General features: G+C 48.4%; 1 protein-coding gene across 2 annotated transcripts in view; it reads right to left on the minus strand.

The window, feature by feature from the left end:
• LOC129855019 (cadherin EGF LAG seven-pass G-type receptor 1-like) overlaps positions 1-19355 on the minus strand; it is a 108926-nt gene that overhangs the window by 5442 nt on the left and 84129 nt on the right. The window contains exons 9-30 of one of the 2 annotated variants that reach the window (XM_055922257.1): positions 18807-18973; positions 18294-18479; positions 18032-18145; positions 17751-17925; positions 15430-15571; positions 14918-15038; positions 14623-14806; positions 12471-12572; positions 12178-12272; positions 11853-12062; positions 10479-10662; positions 10157-10309; positions 9578-9785; positions 8601-8768; positions 6634-6760; positions 6333-6533; positions 4206-4380; positions 3975-4087; positions 3795-3874; positions 3561-3687; positions 3258-3383; positions 2849-2976 (exon numbers count right to left, since the gene is read on the minus strand). In XM_055922257.1, the coding sequence (XP_055778232.1) occupies positions 2849-2976; positions 3258-3383; positions 3561-3687; positions 3795-3874; positions 3975-4087; positions 4206-4380; positions 6333-6533; positions 6634-6760; positions 8601-8768; positions 9578-9785; positions 10157-10309; positions 10479-10662; positions 11853-12062; positions 12178-12272; positions 12471-12572; positions 14623-14806; positions 14918-15038; positions 15430-15571; positions 17751-17925; positions 18032-18145; positions 18294-18479; positions 18807-18973 (3286 nt within the window). Of the gene's footprint in view, positions 1-2848; positions 2977-3257; positions 3384-3560; positions 3688-3794; positions 3875-3974; positions 4088-4205; positions 4381-6332; positions 6534-6633; positions 6761-8600; positions 8769-9577; positions 9789-10156; positions 10310-10478; positions 10663-11852; positions 12063-12177; positions 12273-12470; positions 12573-14622; positions 14807-14917; positions 15039-15429; positions 15572-17750; positions 17926-18031; positions 18146-18293; positions 18480-18806; positions 18974-19355 lie in introns of both variants that reach the window. The other variant, XM_055922256.1, reaches the window with a different exon arrangement.

Consider the following 19355-nt stretch of genomic DNA (forward strand, 5'->3'; position numbering starts at 1 on the left):
TCAAACTCCGCTGCATTTTGGTTCAATCCCTGCTCCTCCTCATCGGATGAGGAGGAGGAGGACATCCGTTACAGAACCACCCACCGATCCAGAACCAAGCGGCGTGAATTCGAGCAGTGGCCTGCTACACAGGAATCATGGACTTGGGAGGAAGTATTGGAGGGTAAAGGACACTGGGCTCACATTGGGGAATATCGCCACGCTCGTGAGGAGATGGAGGCAGCGAGAGCCCAAGAGCGGTGGTATGAGAAGGCAGCAAGGAGACGTGGCTGGAAGCCCGAGAGGAGACCCCAAAAATTTATTGGGGGGGGGGGCCTAAGAGGTAGTGGGCCGAGGGCAGGTAGGAGACCTGCGCCCACTTCCCAGGCTTACCGTGGAGAGCGGGAGTACGGGCAGACATCGTGTTACGCAGTAGAGCGCATGATGTCTCCTGTACGTATGCATAGCCCGGTGCGGGTTATTCCACCTACCCGCACTGGTAGGGCTAGATTGGGCATTGAGCCAGGTGTCATGAGGCCGGCTCAACGCGTCTGGTCTCCAGTGCGTCTCCTCGGGCCGGCTTACATGGCACCAGCCTTACGCATGGTGTCCCCGGTTCGCCTACATAGCCCGGTGCGGGTTATTCCACCTCCCCGCACTGGTCGGGCGACGGGGAGCATTCAACCAGGTAAGGTTGGGCAGGCTCGGTGCTCAAGGGAGCCAGTACGCCTGCACGGTCCGGTATTTCCGGCACTACCTCCCCGCCCCAGCCCAGTACCACCAGTGCCTACACTACGCACCAGGCTTCCAGTGCGTTTTCAGAGCCCTGTTCCTCCTCCACGCACTCTCCCTATGGTGCGTGTCTCCAGCCCAGTGCCTCCAGTTCCGGCACCGCGCACTAAGCCACCTGTGCGTCTCCTAAGTCCTGTGCACACTGTTGTTTCTCCCCGCACTCGTCCTGAGGTGCGTGCCCTCAGTCCGGTACCACGCACCAGGCCTATAGTGCGCTTCGAGAGGTCAGTGTGCCCTGTCCCTGCTCCCCGCACTAGGCTTGAAGTGCGTGTCCTCAGTCAGGTGCCTCCAGTTCCGGCACCACGCACCAAGCCTACAGTGCGTCTCAGCCGGCCAGAGTCTGCCGTCTGCCCAACGGCGCATGAACTGCCTGTCTGCCATGAGCCTGCAAAGCTGCCCGTCTGCCATGAGCCTACAGAGCCTTCCGCCAGACAGGAGCAGCCAAAGCCTTCCGCCAGACAGGAGCAGTCTGAGCCATCCGTCTCCGCAGCGCCATCTGAGCCATCCGTCTCCGCAGCGCCATCTGAGCCATCCGTCTCCCCAGCGCCGTCTGAGCCATCCGTCTCCCCAGCGCCGTCTGAGCCATCCGTCTGTCCCGAGCCATTAGAGCCGCCCGTCTGTCCCGAGCCGTCAGAGCCGATAGTCAGTCAGGAGCCGCTAGAGCCAGTCGTCAGTCAGGATCTGCCAGAGCCGCCAACCAGACAGGATCTGCCAGAGCCGCCAACCAGACAGGATCTGCCAGAGCCGCCAACCAGACAGGATCTGCCAGAGCCGTCAGTGAGCCTTGAGCGTCCAGAGCCGTCAGCCAGCCATGAGCGTCCAGAGCCGTCAGCCAGCCATGAGCGTCCAGAGCCGTCAGCCAGCCATGAGCGTCCAGAGCCGTCAGCCAGCCATGAGCGTCCAGAGCCATCAGCCAGCCATGAGCGTCCAGAGCCGTCAGCCAGCCATGAGCGTCCAGAGCCGTCAGCCAGCCATGAGCGTCCAGAGCCGTCAGCCAGCCATGAGCGTCCAGAGCCGTCAGCCAGTCATGAGCTGTCCCTCAGCCCAGAGCGGCTATTGATTCAGAACTGCCCCTCAGTCCAGAGCTGTCTCTCTGTCCGGAGCTGCCTTTCAGTCCGGAGTTGCCCCTCTATCCTGAGCTACCTCTCTATCCTGAGTTACCTCGCTATGCTGATCTATCCCTCTGTCCTGAGCTATCCCTCTGTCCTGAGCTATCCCTCTGTCCCGGTGCTGCCCCTGGTGTCGATGTTACCAAAAGGATTTAGTGGATGTAAGATGAGGGTGGTCATTCATAGGGGGAAATGTAAGCTGGGATTGACTATGGTGGGGTGGGGACCTTGCCCTGAGCCTGAGCCACCACCGTGGTCAGATGCCCACCCAGACCCTCCCCTAGACTTTGTGCTGGTGCGCCCGGAGTTCGCACCTTATGGGGGGGGTTATGTCACGTTCCTGACCTATTTCTGTTAGTTTGTTGTATGTGTTAGTTGGTCAGGACGTGAGTTTGGGTGGGCATTCTATGTTTTCTGTTTCTATGTTGGTTTATGGGTTGCCTGGTATGGCTCTTAATTAGAGGCAGGTGTTTGGCGTTCCTCTAATTAAGAGTCATATTTAGGTAGGTTGTTTCACAGTGTTCGTTGTGGGTGGTTGTCTCCTGTGTCAGTGTTTGTCGCACCATACAGGACTGTTCGGTTTGTTTTGTTATTCGTCATTTTTATGTGTAGGCTATTTTCCCTGTTCGTGCGTTCTTCGTGTTTATGTGAGTTCGTCGTCCAGGTCTGTCTACACCGTTTGTTGTTTTGTTAGTTTAGTCAAGTTCGTGTTTTCGTGTTTTCTTTAATAAATCATGTCTTCAAACTCCGCTGCATTTTGGTTCAATCCCTGCTCCTCCTCATCGGATGAGGAAGACATTGGTTGTCTTCCATGTTGGGAATTGAGGAAGTATCGCCAAGTTAAGGTTGATAGAATATTATCTGTGCTACGCCAAACAGCACCTAACCTGTAACGGCTAATACAGCATCACATTAGCCCGGCACAATCTGTTAGCTAAGTAGAACCCAGTTCCCACCCAGTAAGTCACCTGGCCTGGCTTCTGCTGAAGCTGCGGACTGATCTAACTGTGCTGTCCAGGGAGGCAGTGGACTCTCCGATGGCCGTGCGGTACAGACTGTCCTCCTCTGTGTACGAATGCTTAGCGTTCAGTGAACGCTGGGGACACAAAGAAGTAATAAACTAAAAATTGTAGTCATTCAGCAGACACTCTTATCCAGAGCGACTTACAAGAGCAATTAGGGTTAATTGCCTTCCTCAAGGGCACATTGACAGATCTTTCAACTAGTCGGATCGGGGATTCAAACAATTGACATTTCGGTTACTGGCCCAGTGCTCTTAACCACTAGGCTGCCTGCCGCCCGATACAACTCATAACTAATTTCTCAACATAAATGTACAGGCATACTACACTTAACTATGGACTGGAGTGTACTCACTGTGAGGAGAGTGGAGCATGTGGCATTAGGCTCCTCCACTATGGATTTCCTCCCTGTGAGGATGTTCTTTAGGTTGGTCCTCACCTCCTTGTTGAAAACACAGTGGAAGAAGAATATGCACACACCCTGAGAGAGAGAGAGAGAGAGAGAGAGAGAGAGAGAGAGAGAGAGAGAGAGAGAGAGAGAGAGAGAGAGAGAGAGAGAGAGATATGGATGGATGGATGGATAATTGCACATCAGATAAATATAACCACAGTAAGGCTTTTTGAAGCACTGTTTTTGACAAGCCAAAAAGCCAAGTACCTGAAGGCAGTTGAAGATGGCGAAGAGGTAGTGTAAGGAGAGGATGTCACTGTTGACCGCCATGAGGCCCAGGAGCCAGGTAGCACTGAGGAGCAGCAGGAGGAGGAAGGCTACATGTAGGGAACAGCTGGAGAGGAAATGTTTGTTATGTTTGAATGGAATCCAGCCAACATGGTATGCTACGTGCTAACTATTTTCTAACCCTACATGGTTATCCTGTCTCGAAGTACTCACATTGCTCCAGACTTCTCAAATGTCCACTGTCTCTTTCCGCATGAGGCCTTGGCGGCCATGAAGAATAAAGCTATGTTGACCTATGGGAGATACATGAGATGGAGATGAATTACATAATCCACTGGCCAGAACCAATCCAGTATAGTCCAAAAAATAAACAGTGTCTACATACACACTCACCAGTACTACTATAGCGATGGGCCCAGCGATACTCCAGAAGAGTGTGTCGTGGACAGAAAGCCAACAGAAGTCTGGGTTCCCATAGCCCTCAGGGTCCAATCCTACTGCCAGGCCTACAAGAGAGGAAAAACACACACAGTGAGCATGTGCTTCCAGATTATGTTGTTTCAATGCATCTGTGTCCCTCTTTGTCTTTGCATGCATGCATGCGTGTGTGTGTCTCTCACTCACCGGTGATAATGGCAGGAATGCCCCAGCCAATGACGTAGTAAAACCTCATGCGGCCATGGTTGATATTCCTGACTTCAGTCAGCATGCGGTAGATGTGGAGGCCCTCCACCAACATCCAGGCAAACGCACACATGTAGAAGCAGTGGAGCAGTATGGTTACCACTGTACACATGAACTGAGGGACAGAGAGGTAGGGAAAGATGATTAAAGCCACTGTTTTGAAAGCCAACTGTGCTAAATGTTATTTAAGCTGTCTGTGAACTAAGTCTGGTTCAGTAACTGTTAATCTATAACAACAGAACACAATGCAATGGCTGAGGCCAAATCCACACATTGCCAAACAGACACAGAACTATTATTATCAAAGATAAAGCCACTTAGCACTGCTGTTAAGAGTGTTGGGCCAGTAATCGGAAGGTTGCTGGTTTGAATCCCCGAGCCAACTAACTGACAAATCTGTTAATGTGCTCTTGAGCAAGGCACTTATCTCGAATTGCTCCTGTAAGCCACCCTGGATAAGAGTGTCTGCTAAATGACCTCAAGGGGGACTAGCCTTCCTCATGTCAGCATTGGCCTGGACAGGGCAGGCTGTAGCCAATACGCTTAGGCTATCACCTACGCACTTTGACATGTAGGCTAATTATTTATTTACATACACTTATGTTTTTCTTAACAGAATAGCTACTGTTTTTCGGTTTTCAAATCAATTTAATTGGCTATTTTGGTTAATGGCCTTGGTGCCCTTGAAAATGGCCTTGGTTCCCTGGCAGATATGGCACAGAATAGCCTTTCCCCGGCGGGAAGGGTTGGGTGGGGGTAGACTCCAGGTACACCATATGTACAAAAGTATGTGGACACACCTTCAAATTTGTGGATTTGGCTATTTCAGCCACACCCGTTGCTGACAGGTGTATAAAATCGAGCAAATAGCCTTGCAATCTCCATAGACAAAGATTGGCAGTAGAATGGCCTTACTGAAGAGCGCAGTGACTTTCAACATGGCACTGTCATAGGATGCAACCTTTTTAACAAGTCAGTTTGTCAAATTTCTGGCCTGCTAGAGCTTCCCGGTCAACTGTAAGTGCTGTTATTGTGAAGTGGAAACGTTTAGGAGCAACAACGGCTCAGCCGCAAAGTGGTAGGCAAAATAAGCTCACAGAACGGGACGACCAGGTGCTGAAGCGCATAGATCTTAAAAAAACATCTGTCGTCGGTTGCAACACTCACTACCGAGTTCCAAACTCCCTGTGGAAGCAACGTCAGCACAGTAACTGTTTGTCAGGAGCTTCATAGAATGGGTTTCCATGGCTGAGCAGCGGCACACAAGCCTAAGATCACCATGCACAATGCCAAGCGTCGGCTGGAGTGGTGTAAAGCTCGCTGCTATTGTACTCTGGAGCAGTGGAAACGCTTTCTCTGGAGTGATGAATCACGCTTCAGCATCTGGCAGTCCGACAGATGAATCTGGGTTTGGTGGATGCCAGAAGAACATTACCTGCCCCAATGCATAGTGCCAACTGTACAGTTTGTTGGAGGAGGAATAATGGTCTGGGGCTGATTTTCATGTTCGTGCTAGGCCCCTTAGTTCAACTGAAGGGAAATCTTAACGCTACAGCATCTAATGACATGCAATGACATTCAAGACAATTCTGTTCTTCCAACCTTGTGGAAACAGTTTGGGGAAGGCCCTTTCCTGTTTCAGCATGACAATGCTCCTGTGCACAAAGCGAGGTCCATAAAGAAATGGTTTGTCAAGATCGGTGTAGAAGAACTTGACTGGCCTGCACAGAGCCCTGACCTCAACCACATCGAATACCTTCGGGATGAATTGGAAAGCTGACTGCGTGCAGGCCTAATTGCCCAACATCAGTGCCCAACTGCACTAATGCTCTTGTGGCTGAATGGAAGCAAGTCCCCGTAGCAATGTTCCAACATCTAGTGGATAGCCTTCCCAGAGAAGTGGGGTACCAACTCCATATTAATGCCCATGATTTTGGAATGAGATGTTCGACGAGCATACTTTAGGTCATGTGGTGTATATCGACAAGTCGACAGTATATAATAATGCAATAAGACAAAATAAAGTGTCTTTCGGGTGTGCCTCAGGGTTGTGTGCTTGGGCCTCACCGCATTTTCAGTCTGGTTGATTCCGAAGAGTAAGACGAGCTGGGAGAGGAAGATTGACACCACCAGGTTCTTGTGTATGCTGTGGAGGTTAGAGCGGAGCTTCCGGAGAATGGCCAGCAGGAGGAAGGTGATGAGGAGGGCCACCAGCGAGGCTGACACTGTGGTGTAGGTGATGATCTTCAGGGGCAGGACCTCTGCATGCTGAGGAGGTAAACACGGCCAGGGGTAAGATCAAATAATAGAAGTTAACATAAGCTGAGTCACCATAACTGAATGTTTGGTAGGGGGCTCGGGGTGGTACCTCTCTCTTGGAGATGTCCATGAGCACAGCAGAGCTGGACATGTGACTGCACTGGCAGCTGATGTGGGTTCTGTTCCTGAACACCAGCTCACACCCCTTGGCAGACCAGCCTCCCGTTCTTTGAAACCTGGACCCAAAATAGATATTGTTTTATATGATTTATAGTACCAGTCAAAAGTTTGGACACATCTACTCATTCAAGGGTTTTTCTTTATTTTTACTATTTCTACATTGTAGAATAATAGTGAAGACATCAAACTATGAAATAACACATATGGAATCATGTAGTAAACAAAAAAGTGTTAAACAAATAAAAATATATTTTATATTTGAGATTCTTCAAAGTAGCCATCCTTTGCCTTTGACAGCTTTGCAAACTCTTGGCATTCTCTCAACCAGCTTCATGAGGTAGTCACCAGGAATGCATTTCAATTAACAGGTGTGCCTTGTTAATTTGTGCAATGTTTTTCCATTTTTTATGCGTTTGAGCCAATAAGTTGTGTTGTGACAAGGTAGGGGTGGTATACAGAAGATAGCCCTATTTGGTAAAAGAACGAGTCCATATTATGGCAAGAACAGCTCAAACAAGCAAAGAGAAATGACAGTCCATCATTACTTTAAGACAAGAAGGTCAGTCAATCCGGAAAATTTCAAGAACTTTTTATTTTTTTATTTAAATTTTTATTTAAATTTTCTCCCCTTTTCTCCCCAATTTTCGTGGTATCCAATCGCTAGTAATTACTATCTTGTCTCATCGCTACAACTCCCGTACGGGCTCGGGAGAGACGAAGGTCGAAAGCCATGCGTCCTCCGAGGCACAACCCAACCAAGCCGCACTGCTTCTTTAACACAGCACGCCTCGGAGGAAACACCGTGCACCTGGCCCCCTTGGTTAGCGCGCACTGCGCCCATCCCGCCACGGGAGTCGCTGGAGCGTGATGAGACAAGGAAATCCCTACCGGCCAAACCCTCCCTAACCCGGATGACGCTAACCCAATTGTGCGTCGCCCCACGGACCTCCCAGACAGAGCCTGGGGGCGAACCCAGAGACTCTGGTGGCGCAGTTAGCACTGCGATGCAGTGCCCTAGACCACTGCGCCACCCGGGAGGCCCTTCAAGAACTTTTAAAGTTTCTTCAAGTGCAGTTGCAAAAACCATGCTTTGATGAAACTTGCTCTCATGAGAACCCCCACAGTAAAGAAAGACCCAGAGTTACCTCTGCTGCAGAGGACAAGTTCATTAGAGTTACCAGTCTCAGAAATTGCACGCCATATAAATGCTTCACAGAGTTCAAGTAACAGACACATCTCAACATCAACTGTTCAGAGGAGACTTCATGAATCAGGCCTTCATGGTCGAATTGCTGCAAAGAAACTCTGCATGTGTGGTTCCCACCGTAAACCATGGAGGGGGATGTGTGATGGTGCTTTGCTGGTGACAGTCAGTGATTTATTTAGAATTCAAAGGATACTTAACCAGCATGGCTACCACAACATTCTGCAGCGATACGCCATCCCATCTGGTCCACAATCAATTGAGATGGTGTGGGAAGAGTTGGACCGCAGAGTGAAGGAAAAGCAGCAAACAAGTGCTCAGCAAATGTGGGAACTCCTTCAAGACTGTTTGAAAAGCATTCCAGGTGATGCTGGCTAAGAGAATACCAAGATTGTGCAAAGCTGTCATCAAGGCAAAGGGTGGCTACTTTGAAATATCTAAACTATAAATATATTTTGGTTTAAAAACACTTTTTTGGTTACTACATGATTCCATATGTGTTACATCATAGTTTTGATGTATTCACTATTATTCTACAATGTAGAAAATAGTAAAAATAAAGAAAAACTCTTGAATGTGTAGGTGTGTCCAAACTTTTGACTGGTACTGTATGTTCTTGAAGATAATCTAGCTAAACTCCATTCTAAATGTACAATTTGAGTAAGAGTATTGATAGGTATGCTTTTCCTTACGGAATGGAATGATTCCAGTAGACACAGACAGGTTTGGTCCTCTCCTCTGTCTCCAGTAGTGTGTATTCGAGTGTGATGGGCTGTGCCAGAAGAGGGGTCGAGTGCACCCCCTCGCTGTAGACCACCGTGCTCACAATAGGTGTGTTGATGATGGGCCGCTTGGGGAGTCTAAACACACACACACACACACACATTTATGCTTACATTGACTTTAGTCATCCAAGAGATGTTCATGTCGAGAGTGACTTTCCACAAGGGCCTATAGCAGGGAAAATGGTGGCCTGCATATCAACCCCCCCCCAAAAAAAACAAATGTGGTTGTGTAACAGCAGTTTTTCCCGTTGGTGTGTTAGTCACTGACAGTCACTCAATTAGCCCATGTCAGGTCATTTTTTGTTGTTGATTGATACAGTAGTCTAGACAGCTGTCTAATGTTGTAGTAATCATGGTCAAATTACCGATATGAGCGCCCCATTGATTTTGTTAGTCACTCTCACTAAGTTACCATATTAAAAACTGCAAAGTTTTCTCTCTGCCCCATTGCAAAATTTGTAGAATTGCATGAAATTTGTTATAAAAAAATTGCTAAATCTTCTGTCCGCCCTATGGCAAAATGTGTATAAATGCAGTAAACTTGCTTTAAAACTGCACACTTTTCTCTAAGCCCATGGCAACATTTTAAGAATTGCAGGAAATTAAAGAATAATTTTTTCTCTCCGCTGTCAAGAGGGCCGCTAAAATGTTTTGTTCGCTAGGTGTGGATGTGGGTACACAGACCCGCGAACCACTGCGGCCTTTCAAAGTTGCATATCCCTGCCCTATAGCCACATCCCTGCCCTATAGCCACATCCCTGCCCTATAGCCACATCCCTGCCCTATAGCCACATCCCTGCCCTATAGTGAGGTAGCATAAAAACATCTATCACAAGGAAAACTAGGCAAAAACCAAACCCAGCATTTCCAGTGGAAAACAATACCTCAGGCTCCTGCGATCAACGTCGTAGTTCTCAGGCAGTAGCTGTCCCAGGGTCCTATAGATGATCACCACGGCAACAGGGAGAGGGCCTGGGACCTCAGCGTGACGACGCATTTTCTTGGCAGACCCCTGGTGACCCACGGTGGTGGATTCAGCCTGGACAGGGGGCGCGTTTATGGCTGTTGCGTCTGTGGCTGCTGCTATCGAGACTGCTATAACGATTGAAACCGATACTATGACAATGAATGAATGAATGATTCTCACATAAACTCTACCAGACTGGTTGAAAAACTTGACCAACTGTTTATACAGTACAACAGCTCAGACTTAAAGGGGCAATTTGCAGTTGAAACAATAACAAAGTGGCCACCGCGCCATTGTTTTAGCGAACAGTTGAAAGATGAGAATGGAGAGTCTTTAAGTTATAATCTTCAATAATGAATGAGTATATATCAATAATTTAAAAGTAAAAAAATGTATGTCACAATCACAAATTGCCTCTTTAATTAACTGACTATTTACATTGTGAATGTGACGTAACGAACCACAAAATGTCTATGCTGTACTACTTCAATCCCACCTTTAACCTCCTCTGGCTGCTCTTGCTGTGTTGGGAATTCTGGGAAGCGGACAGAAGATTCCATTTCTTTGGAATAGGCCTCCTGGATCTCTTGGAAATGCGGGATGTTTGTCCGTTCTGGCCTGGACGGGTCCAAGTAATCCAAAGAAACAACTGTGAGCACAAAGAGAGAGAATGTGTGATAATTATGCTTGTCTCCACAAGAGGTATTGGTGGTAGGTTGTTTGAAATTCACAATGTAACCTTACTGTGCATTAATTAGTAATGCAAATGATGTTACAGCAACAAAATAATTGTGTCATTGCAATGCAGATGGACTCACTCATGTTTTCCGTGACAACAGTAAAAGGTTTCAGGTAGGTCTTCCTCATGTTTTGGGCTAGGGCTTGGGCGTACTCCTCAAAGCTGTGCAGTAGTAGAGCTGTGCCACCTTCCGAACGCTGGATCTGCTCCCAGTGTCCTCTGTTAGCAGGGTCCAGGATGGCACTGCCCGCTCGGACCATGTTCTAGAACAATAACAGGGCATGTCATACACCTATATCACATCTATACTATGCACTACTCTGTATTGGCCTGTGTGGCCAGTATACATCAGAGACAAACAGAATGCATAATCGGTATCATATATCCTAAATGAAGCACGTGAAAACAATGCCAACAGAACAGAGATAAATGAAGAAAACAATAGAAGGAAAGGAGAACTGTCCTATAAAGGAAGGGGGGGGGGGGGGGGGGGGTAGGAGGGTCACTGTACACACATCATCTCACCACCCCTGGGGGAACTGCTACTCCCATTGGTTCAATCACCCAATACACTTTTTTCTAATTGGTTCTTGACCCCTTAAACCCTTCCAGATGCACCTTCTGGTATCTAACACATCCCAAAGAGCTAGGGCTGGTGCCAAGAATGCACACTGTTAGCCATCAGCGCCCAGTATGGTCATAGCCTTAATAAAGCTCATAGAGAACATGCTAATCATTACACTGCATTACTTACACATAATAGGCTCTAGATCACATTTTCTATAGAGGGAGAAATCTCCAACTGGGAAAACAGGCTCTTAGCAAACCGGTACCACCAGCTATAAGCAGGATTTGTGGAAACTATTAGCGACTTAAAGCTAGTAGGATCCTTAAGCAGTTGAGCTTAACAATGTGGGTCATTCATTCAACTTTGAGCGAGTCTCCGAAAACTGTGAGTGAACATTTAGGGTAAACATATGATAGAGAACTATTTGAGGGTATATTTCTACACTCTTAAAAAAAAGGTGTTATCTAGAACCTAAAATGGTTATTCGGCTGTCCCCATAGGAGAACCCTTTGAATAACTATTTTTGGTTCCAGGTAGAACCCTTTTGGTTCCAGGTAGAACCTTTTTGAGTTTCATGTAGAACCCTTTCCATAGAGGGTTCTACATGAAACCCAAAAGAGTTCTACCTGGAACCAAAAATGGTTATCCTATGGGGACAGCCGAAGAACTCTCTTGGAACCCTTTTTTCTAAGAGTGTATGAGTTCCTGACGTCATTGTAAGTAGCAGTGTTGCTAAGGCCAATGAACAAGCTAACTCCACAACTATCCTGTCTATCTTATCATTTCAAGCTCAACACATTATTTGAGAGCTGAGAAAGACCACTACAAGGCACCGAATGGCACTTAACATTCAACACTAGTTGAAGCATGTTTCCAGAGGCCCACCTCATGGAAGTGAATGTCTCTTGTGGTGGCCATGTCGAAGCCCAGCTGTTGGCTCTCGTACTGCAGCAGGCGGGTCAGGAGGCTGTAGGCCGTCTTCACGTCGTTGCCCTGGAGGTCTTCCGTGCGGTTGGTGGCGCTCCGCAGCATGCTGGCCATGCCCTTTGACCTCTCACCGTCCATCCTGGAGCTGTTGAGGTGCAACTCCTCGTCCTGAAGGCCAGAGGTCAGGGAGACGTCAGAGGTCAGACAGGTGTCTCAATGATAAAGGAGGGTTTTACTCTCAGTGGGACTTCCTGGTTTGAATAAAGGTTAAATCAAGACATACCTCTTTTTTCAGCTGAGAGAAGGTGATAGAGGTGCAGTTGAAGAGATTGGGAGGCAGCCAGCCGTTCTCATCGCTGCAGTGGCGGATGGCCGTGCCTAGTGGGGAGGAGAAAGACATGGGGAGAGAAGGGTAAGGAAGAGCAAGACTGATTGTGACGATTCTCTGTTGACCTCTATTGCCTTTTAGCTGACACAGGATAACAACAGTATGAACAGTATAGTCTGGTCAAATTTCAATGAAATGTCTGCATTTCCAATCCATTTTCCCATTCTGAAAAGGGTTGCTGTGCTTACCAGTGGATCCCTTGGGACACTTCATGGCAGCAGGTTGCTCAAACTGGGTCGTTGGCCACCAGATCCCTGCATCAAAGGCCTTGGGACAGCCCTCATATACAACTGGTGAAGAAATTAGAACAACCAAGCACAGGGAGCCAATGAGTTAGGGTCAGGGTCAGGGAGCCAATGAGTTAGTAAGGGTTTGGGTTAGGGTCAGGATCAGGGAGCTAATGAGTTAGGGTCAGGGAGCCAATGAGTTAGGGTCAGGGTCAGGGAGCCAATGAGTTAGTAAGGGTTGGGGTTAGGGTCAGGATCAGGGAGCTAATGAGTTAGGGTCAGGGTCAGGGAGCCAATGAGTTAGAGTCAGGGTCAGGGAGCCAATGAGTTAGTAAGGGTTGGGGTTAGGGTCAGGATCAGGGAGCTAATGAGTTAGGGTCATGGTCAGGGAGCTAATGAGTTAGGGTCAGGATCAGGGAGCCAATGAGTTAGGGTCAGGATCAGGGAGCTAATGAGTTAGGGTCAGGGTCAGGGAGCCAATGAGTTAGGGTCATGGTCAGGGAGCCAATGAGTTAGGGTCATGGTCAGGGAGCTAATGAGTTAGGGTCAGGATCAGGGAGCTAATGAGTTAGGGTCAGGATCAGGGAGCTAATGAGTTAGGGTCAGGGTCAGGGAGCCAATGAGTTAGGGTCATGGTCAGGGAGCTAATGAGTTAGGGTCAGGATCAGGGAGCCAATGAGTTAGGGTCATGGTCAGGGAGCTAATGAGTTAGGGTCAGGATCAGGGAGCCAATGAGTTAGGGTCAGGATCAGGGAGCTAATGAGTTAGGGTCAGGGTCAGGGAGCCAATGAGTTAGGGTCATGGTCAGGGAGCTAATGAGTTAGTAAGGGTTTGGGTTAGGGTCAGGATCAGGGAGCTAATGAGTTAGGGTCAGGGAGACAATGAGTTAGGGTCAGGGTCAGGGAGCCAATGAGTTAGAGTCAGGGTCAGGGAACCAATGAGTTAGTAAGGGTTGGGGTTAGGGTCAGGATCAGGGAGCCAATGAGTTAGGGTCAGGATCAGGGAGCCAATGAGTTAGGGTCAGGATCAGGGAGCTAATGAGTTAGGGTCAGGGTCAGGGAGCCAATGAGTTAGGGTCATGGTCAGGGAGCTAATGAGTTAGGGTCAGGATCAGGGAGCTAATGAGTTAGTAAGGGTTGGGGTTAGGGTCAGGATCAGGGAGCTAATGAGTTAGGGTCAGGGTCAGGGAGCCAATGAGTTAGGGTCAGGATCAGGGAGCCAATGAGTTAGGGTCATGGTCAGGGAGCCAATGAGTTAGGGTCATGGTCAGGGAGCCAATGAGTTAGGGTCAGGGAGCCAATGAGTTAGGGTCAGGGAGCCAATGAGTTAGTAAGGGTTGGGGTTAGGGTTAGGGTCAAGGAGCTAATGAGTTAGTAAGGGTTGGGATTAGGGTCAGGATCAGGGAGCCAATGAGTTAGGGTCAGGGTCAGGGAGCCAATGAGTTAGGGTCAGGGAGCCAATGAGTTAGGGTCAGGGAGCCAATGAGTTAGGGTCAGGGAGCCAATGAGTTAGTAAGGGTTAGGGTTAGGGTCAAGGAGCTAATGAGTTAGGGTCATGGTCAGGGAGCTAATGAGTTAGTAAGGGTTGGGGTTAGGGTCAGGGAGCTAATGAGTTAGTAAGGGTTGGGGTTAGGGTCAGGGAGCTAATGAGTTAGTAAGGGTTATGGTCAGGGAGCTAATGAGTTAGGGTCAGGATCGAGGTCAGGGAGAGAATTAGTTAGTAAGGGTTAGGGTTAGGGTCAGGGAGCTAATGAGTTAGTAAGGGTTAGGGTCAGGATCAAGGAGCTAATGAGTTAGTAAGGGTTAGGGTCAAGGAGCCAATGAGTTAGGGTCAGGATCAGGGTCAGGGAGAGAATTAGTTAGTAAGGGTTAGGGTTAGGGTCAGGATCAGGGTCAGGGAGCCAATGAGTTAGTAAGAGTTAGGGTCAGGGAACTAATGAGTTAGGGTCAGGATCAGGGTCAGGGAGCTAATGAGTTAGGGTCAGGATCAGGGTCAGGGAGCCAACGAGTTAGTAAGGGTTAGGGTCAGGGAACTAATGAGTTAGGGTCAGGATCAGGGTCAGGGAGAGAATTAGTTAGTAAGATGCGTTAGTAAGAGTTAGTAAGCTCCTTACCCATGCACCCGCTGGAGGTGACCTCGGCAAAGGGGTTGTCACAACGGTTACACTGGCGCCCGATCACGCCGGTCCTGCACTGACACTGGCCCGTGTGGGGGTGGCAGGAGCGCGACATGGCGCCAAGCTGGAAACACTCACAGGAGTAGCAAGTGTCCCCTCCCTCGGGCCGGTAGTAGTTATCCTGAAGGCAGGAGAGAGCGTGAACTGAGCATGCAATACAATACAGGAGGGAATGGAGACAGCTAGAACACATGCCCAGAAGAGACTAGGTGTGGTTAATACTTTTCCGTACCTTACAGCGGCACTCCCCAGTGGTCTTGTTGCAGTCTCGGTAGAAACCTTTGCTGACATCACAGTTACAGGGGCCACAGATAGGGTTCCCCCACCATCCACGAGCACAGGGCAGGTTGGCTCTGGAGAACAACAGAACTATGTGTCATTCCACTTAGAAACCTGTTTATCTGAACAAGCAAGGTTGCACCGATGAAAACCATGAGCAAATCATTAGGGAGTTGAAATATGCTAAGCCAATGCCAAAACTACTATAAATCTGTTTAACACCAACGAATACCAAAGCCAAGGGGCAACAGTTTACAAAACCAAATTACTACAGAGGTTGATGGAATGTGCTGAGTGGTACGGTAGGGGTTAAGTGGGGTTACTGGGGTAAGCTCTGAAACAAAGTGAATTGTTTTCCAGAAACATCAGAACTGGCACTGACTCACAGCAGGTGGGGGTTTAAAAAAACGGAATCTAAAAAGACAAAAACAAAAAAAACTAAACTGTCCTTGTGTCGGTATTTACTTGTTCTGGCAGTACTGTCCGTAGGAGTTGTGACCACACTGGCAGCCGTAGCCGTGGGGGGAGCTGGGCTGGTGGACGCAGGTGGACACATGCTGACAGGGATTCAGGAAACACGCGTCCACACAGTCCCTCCCAAAGTACCCTGGGAAAAAATTATATTAACGCATTGTTTGACCAATGGGTGAATAATCCTCTAAAACAACCAATGGTCCAAACCTCATGTCTCTATCATAATCCATTCTAAAGTCGTTTTGGATGGCTAGAATTAGGGTGACTAAATCAATGGAGGCCAGAGAAAAAACCTGTTGAACTTTTCATCTTTCTTCTTGAACCCCGCAGGACATTAAACAATATAGAGTTAAGAGGGATATCGATTTTGAGACCTGACATGTAGTATTTTCATATTTGAGTATACACTTTTCATATAATCCTCAAAAGGTTATTATGAGAAACCTGTACCGCTATGTCAACAGAGCTCGGTGCTCATTATCGGACGTATTAGGTTATGAAATCTGACTATTTGCATATACTGTCAATGAAATGGTTAATTTTTTTAAATGAAATGACGGATAAAGACCCCACTGAACGATTCAGAACATGATGAATCATATTTGTCTTGGTAAAATTGATTTTATAATATAAGGAAGTGAAATGTCAACACCAAAGCGTGTTTTTTGACCCACTGGGCGGAGTAGATAGACACCCTACTAAAAAACTACACTGCTCAAAAAAATAAAGGGAACACTTAAACAACACAATGTAACTCCAAGTCAATCACACTTCTGTGAAATCAAACTGTCCACTTAGGAAGCAACACTGATTGACAATAAATGTCACATGCTGTTGTGCAAATGGAATAGACAAAAGGTGGAAATTATAGGCAATTAGCAAGACACCCCCCAAAACAGGAGTGATTCTGCAGGTGGTGACCACAGACCACTTCTCAGTTCCTATGCTTCCTGGCTGATGTTTTGGTCACTTTTGAATGCTGGCGGTGCTCTCACTCTAGTGGTAGCATGAGACGGAGTCTACAACCCACACAAGTGGCTCAGGTAGTGCAGTTCATCCAGGATGGCACATCAATGCGAACTGTGGCAAAAAGGTTTGCTGTGTCTGTCAGCGTAGTGTCCAGAGCATGCAGGCACTACCAGGAGACAGGCCAGTACATCAGGAGACGTGGAGGAGGCCGTAGGAGGGCAACAACCCAGCAGCAGGACCGGTACCTCCGCCTTAGTGCAAGGAGGTGCACTGCTAGCGCCCTGCAAAATGACCTCCAGCAGGCCACAAATGTGCATGTGTTTGCTCAAACGGTCAGAAACAGACTCCATGAGGGTGGTATGAGGGCCCGACGTCCACAGGTGGGGGTTGTGCTTACAGCCCAACACCGTGCAGGACGTTTGGCATTTGCCAGAGAACACCAAGATTGGCAAATTCGCCACTGGTGCCCTGTGCTCTTCACAGATGAAAGCAGGTTCACACTGAGCACATGAGCACATGTGACAGACGTGACAGAGTCTGGAGACGCCGTGGAGAACGTTCTGCTGCCTGCAACATCCTCCAGCATGACCGGTTTGGCGATGGGTCAGTCATGGTGTGGGGTGGCATTTCTTTGTGGGGCCGCACAGCCCTCCATGTGCTCGCCGGAAGTAGCCTGATTGCCATTAGGTACCGAGATGAGATCCTCAGACCCCTTGTGAGACCATATGCTGACACATGCACATTTGTGGCCTGCTGGAGGTCATTTTGCAGGGCTCTGGCAGTGCACCTCCTTGCACTAAGGCGGAGGTACCGGTCCTGCTGCTGGGTTGTTGCCCTCCTACGGCCTCCTCAACGTCTCCTGATGTACTGGCCTGTCTCCTGGTAGCGCCTGCATGCTCTGGACACTACGCTGACAGACACAGCAAACCTTTTTGCCACAGTTCGCATTGATGTGCCATCCTGGATGAACTGCACTACCTGAGCCACTTGTGTGGGTTGTAGACTCCGTCTCATGCTACCACTAGAGTGAGAGCACCGCCAGCATTCAAAAGTGACCAAAACATCAGCCAGGAAGCATAGGAACTGAGAAGTGGTCTGTGGTCACCACCTGCAGAATCACTCCTGTTTTGGGGGGTGTCTTGCTAATTGCCTATAATTTCCACCTTTTGTCTATTCCATTCGCACAACAGCATGTGATATTTATTGTCAATCAGTGTTGCTTCCTAAGTGGACAGTTTGATTTCACAGAAGTGTGATTGACTTGGAGTTACATTGTGTTGTTTAAGTGTTCCCTTTATTTTTTTGAGCAGTGTATATTAGTGGGTCCCGTCCGGGGGGCTTACCGGGGTGGCACATGCAGGTGTGTGAGCTCCAGTTGTCGGTGCAGCGGCTGTGCTCAGGGCAGACGTTAGAGGTGCAGGGGTTGGCCACCTCACAACCATCCTCCACTCTGACCTTCTGACCCTGAAGCATGTTGACGTTGGCCAGGTTGGTGGACGTCTCGCCCATCCGCACGCCCTGGCAACATAGGAGAGTAGAGGACCATCAGTGCTGTGTTGGCGTCGACTGATTTCGCTTTCCAAAGATGAGTACGGTACAGTTACATGGTGTGTGTGAGGCTCACCTGCATGCAGCCCTTGAGTCCGCTCTGGACCGTCCCATCCTTCTTCCTCAGCCCCCCCACAAACAGACTCCTCAGCCTCAGGCCTGGTAGCGTGTTGCCTATCTCCACTGACCTCTGTGGAACGCACCCACCCATAGAGCACTTGCAGAGACCATGTGTATTGTGCATACATACCATATTACACTAGATCATCCATTACATTCACAAACACTACTACAAAACACACAAATACGGTGCTGCCAGCCAGTGAGGCAGTGAGTACCTGGAACATGCCGTAGTCCAGTGATACCAGTGCCATGTATTTGATGTCCTTCCCGTCTTTGATACTCTTCAGCTCCACCAGGACGTGGTGCCACTCCCCGTCGTTTACCCTGACCTGAGAGAAGTCCAGCAGGGCAACCCGCTTCACCCCCAGGAACACCTGGAAACGCACATGTCTGCCGCTGATCTGGAGTCAGGAAGATGGTGAGAGAAAGCAGATGGAAGGCAGAGAAAGAGGGAGAGAGAGGAGGGTGACATGAAAGAAAGGGGAGGTGACAAAAAAGAGAGAACATGAAGTTGAGTCATTTAACGCCAGCATATTAGCTTAACCTTATCATAGCATTAGCTTAACCTTATCATTGCATTAGCTTAACCTTATCATTGCATTAGCTTAACCTTATCATAGCATTAACTTAACCTTATCATAGCATTATCTTATCCTTTACCCGGCATTAATAACATGGAGGAAGGCCCTGGGTGTTGTGTAGGCACTGGGCTACCCCGCTCCACTCACCAGGAGGTGTATCTTGGAGAAGTCCCCAGCGTTGGCCTGCAGCAGGGTACCAGAGCTCTGCCTGGTTCTGAACATCAAGCCCATGTACCAGGGCACACTGATGGTGACCTCTGGCTCTCGCCACCACACCAGTGCATGGCCGTCAAAGTGTTGCGGGGAGGGCATGACTGGAGGAAGGGAAACAGATAGTGACACTTCAGTTGGAGAACCAATAACCAGTAAACTTTTACTTATTGACTAGGTCCTTTCTAGGCTTGTTCCAAACAGCCTGACTAAATCCTGACTACAAATCCATGGCAACACATCCAGGGGCTATCATTACATCATTGCCATACAGGTAGTTCTTCTGTGTGTATGATCTTGCAGACGATGAGCTCAGCAGTAAAAGTTGTGGATAGAGTCTGTACTTGTTCATTGCTTCCCGTGAAATGGTGATTGATGGGTCGTTCCACGAAATGAGTGCCTTTTGCGTCACTTTGATATTGTAAGTAGAAATTGTAAACCAATGTTGAATTTTTAAAAGCCTGTTATATTAAATGAAGTGCCCTT

This window comes from Salvelinus fontinalis, chromosome 5 (assembly GCF_029448725.1).
Source record: "Salvelinus fontinalis isolate EN_2023a chromosome 5, ASM2944872v1, whole genome shotgun sequence".
Taxonomy (NCBI): domain Eukaryota; kingdom Metazoa; phylum Chordata; class Actinopteri; order Salmoniformes; family Salmonidae; genus Salvelinus; species Salvelinus fontinalis.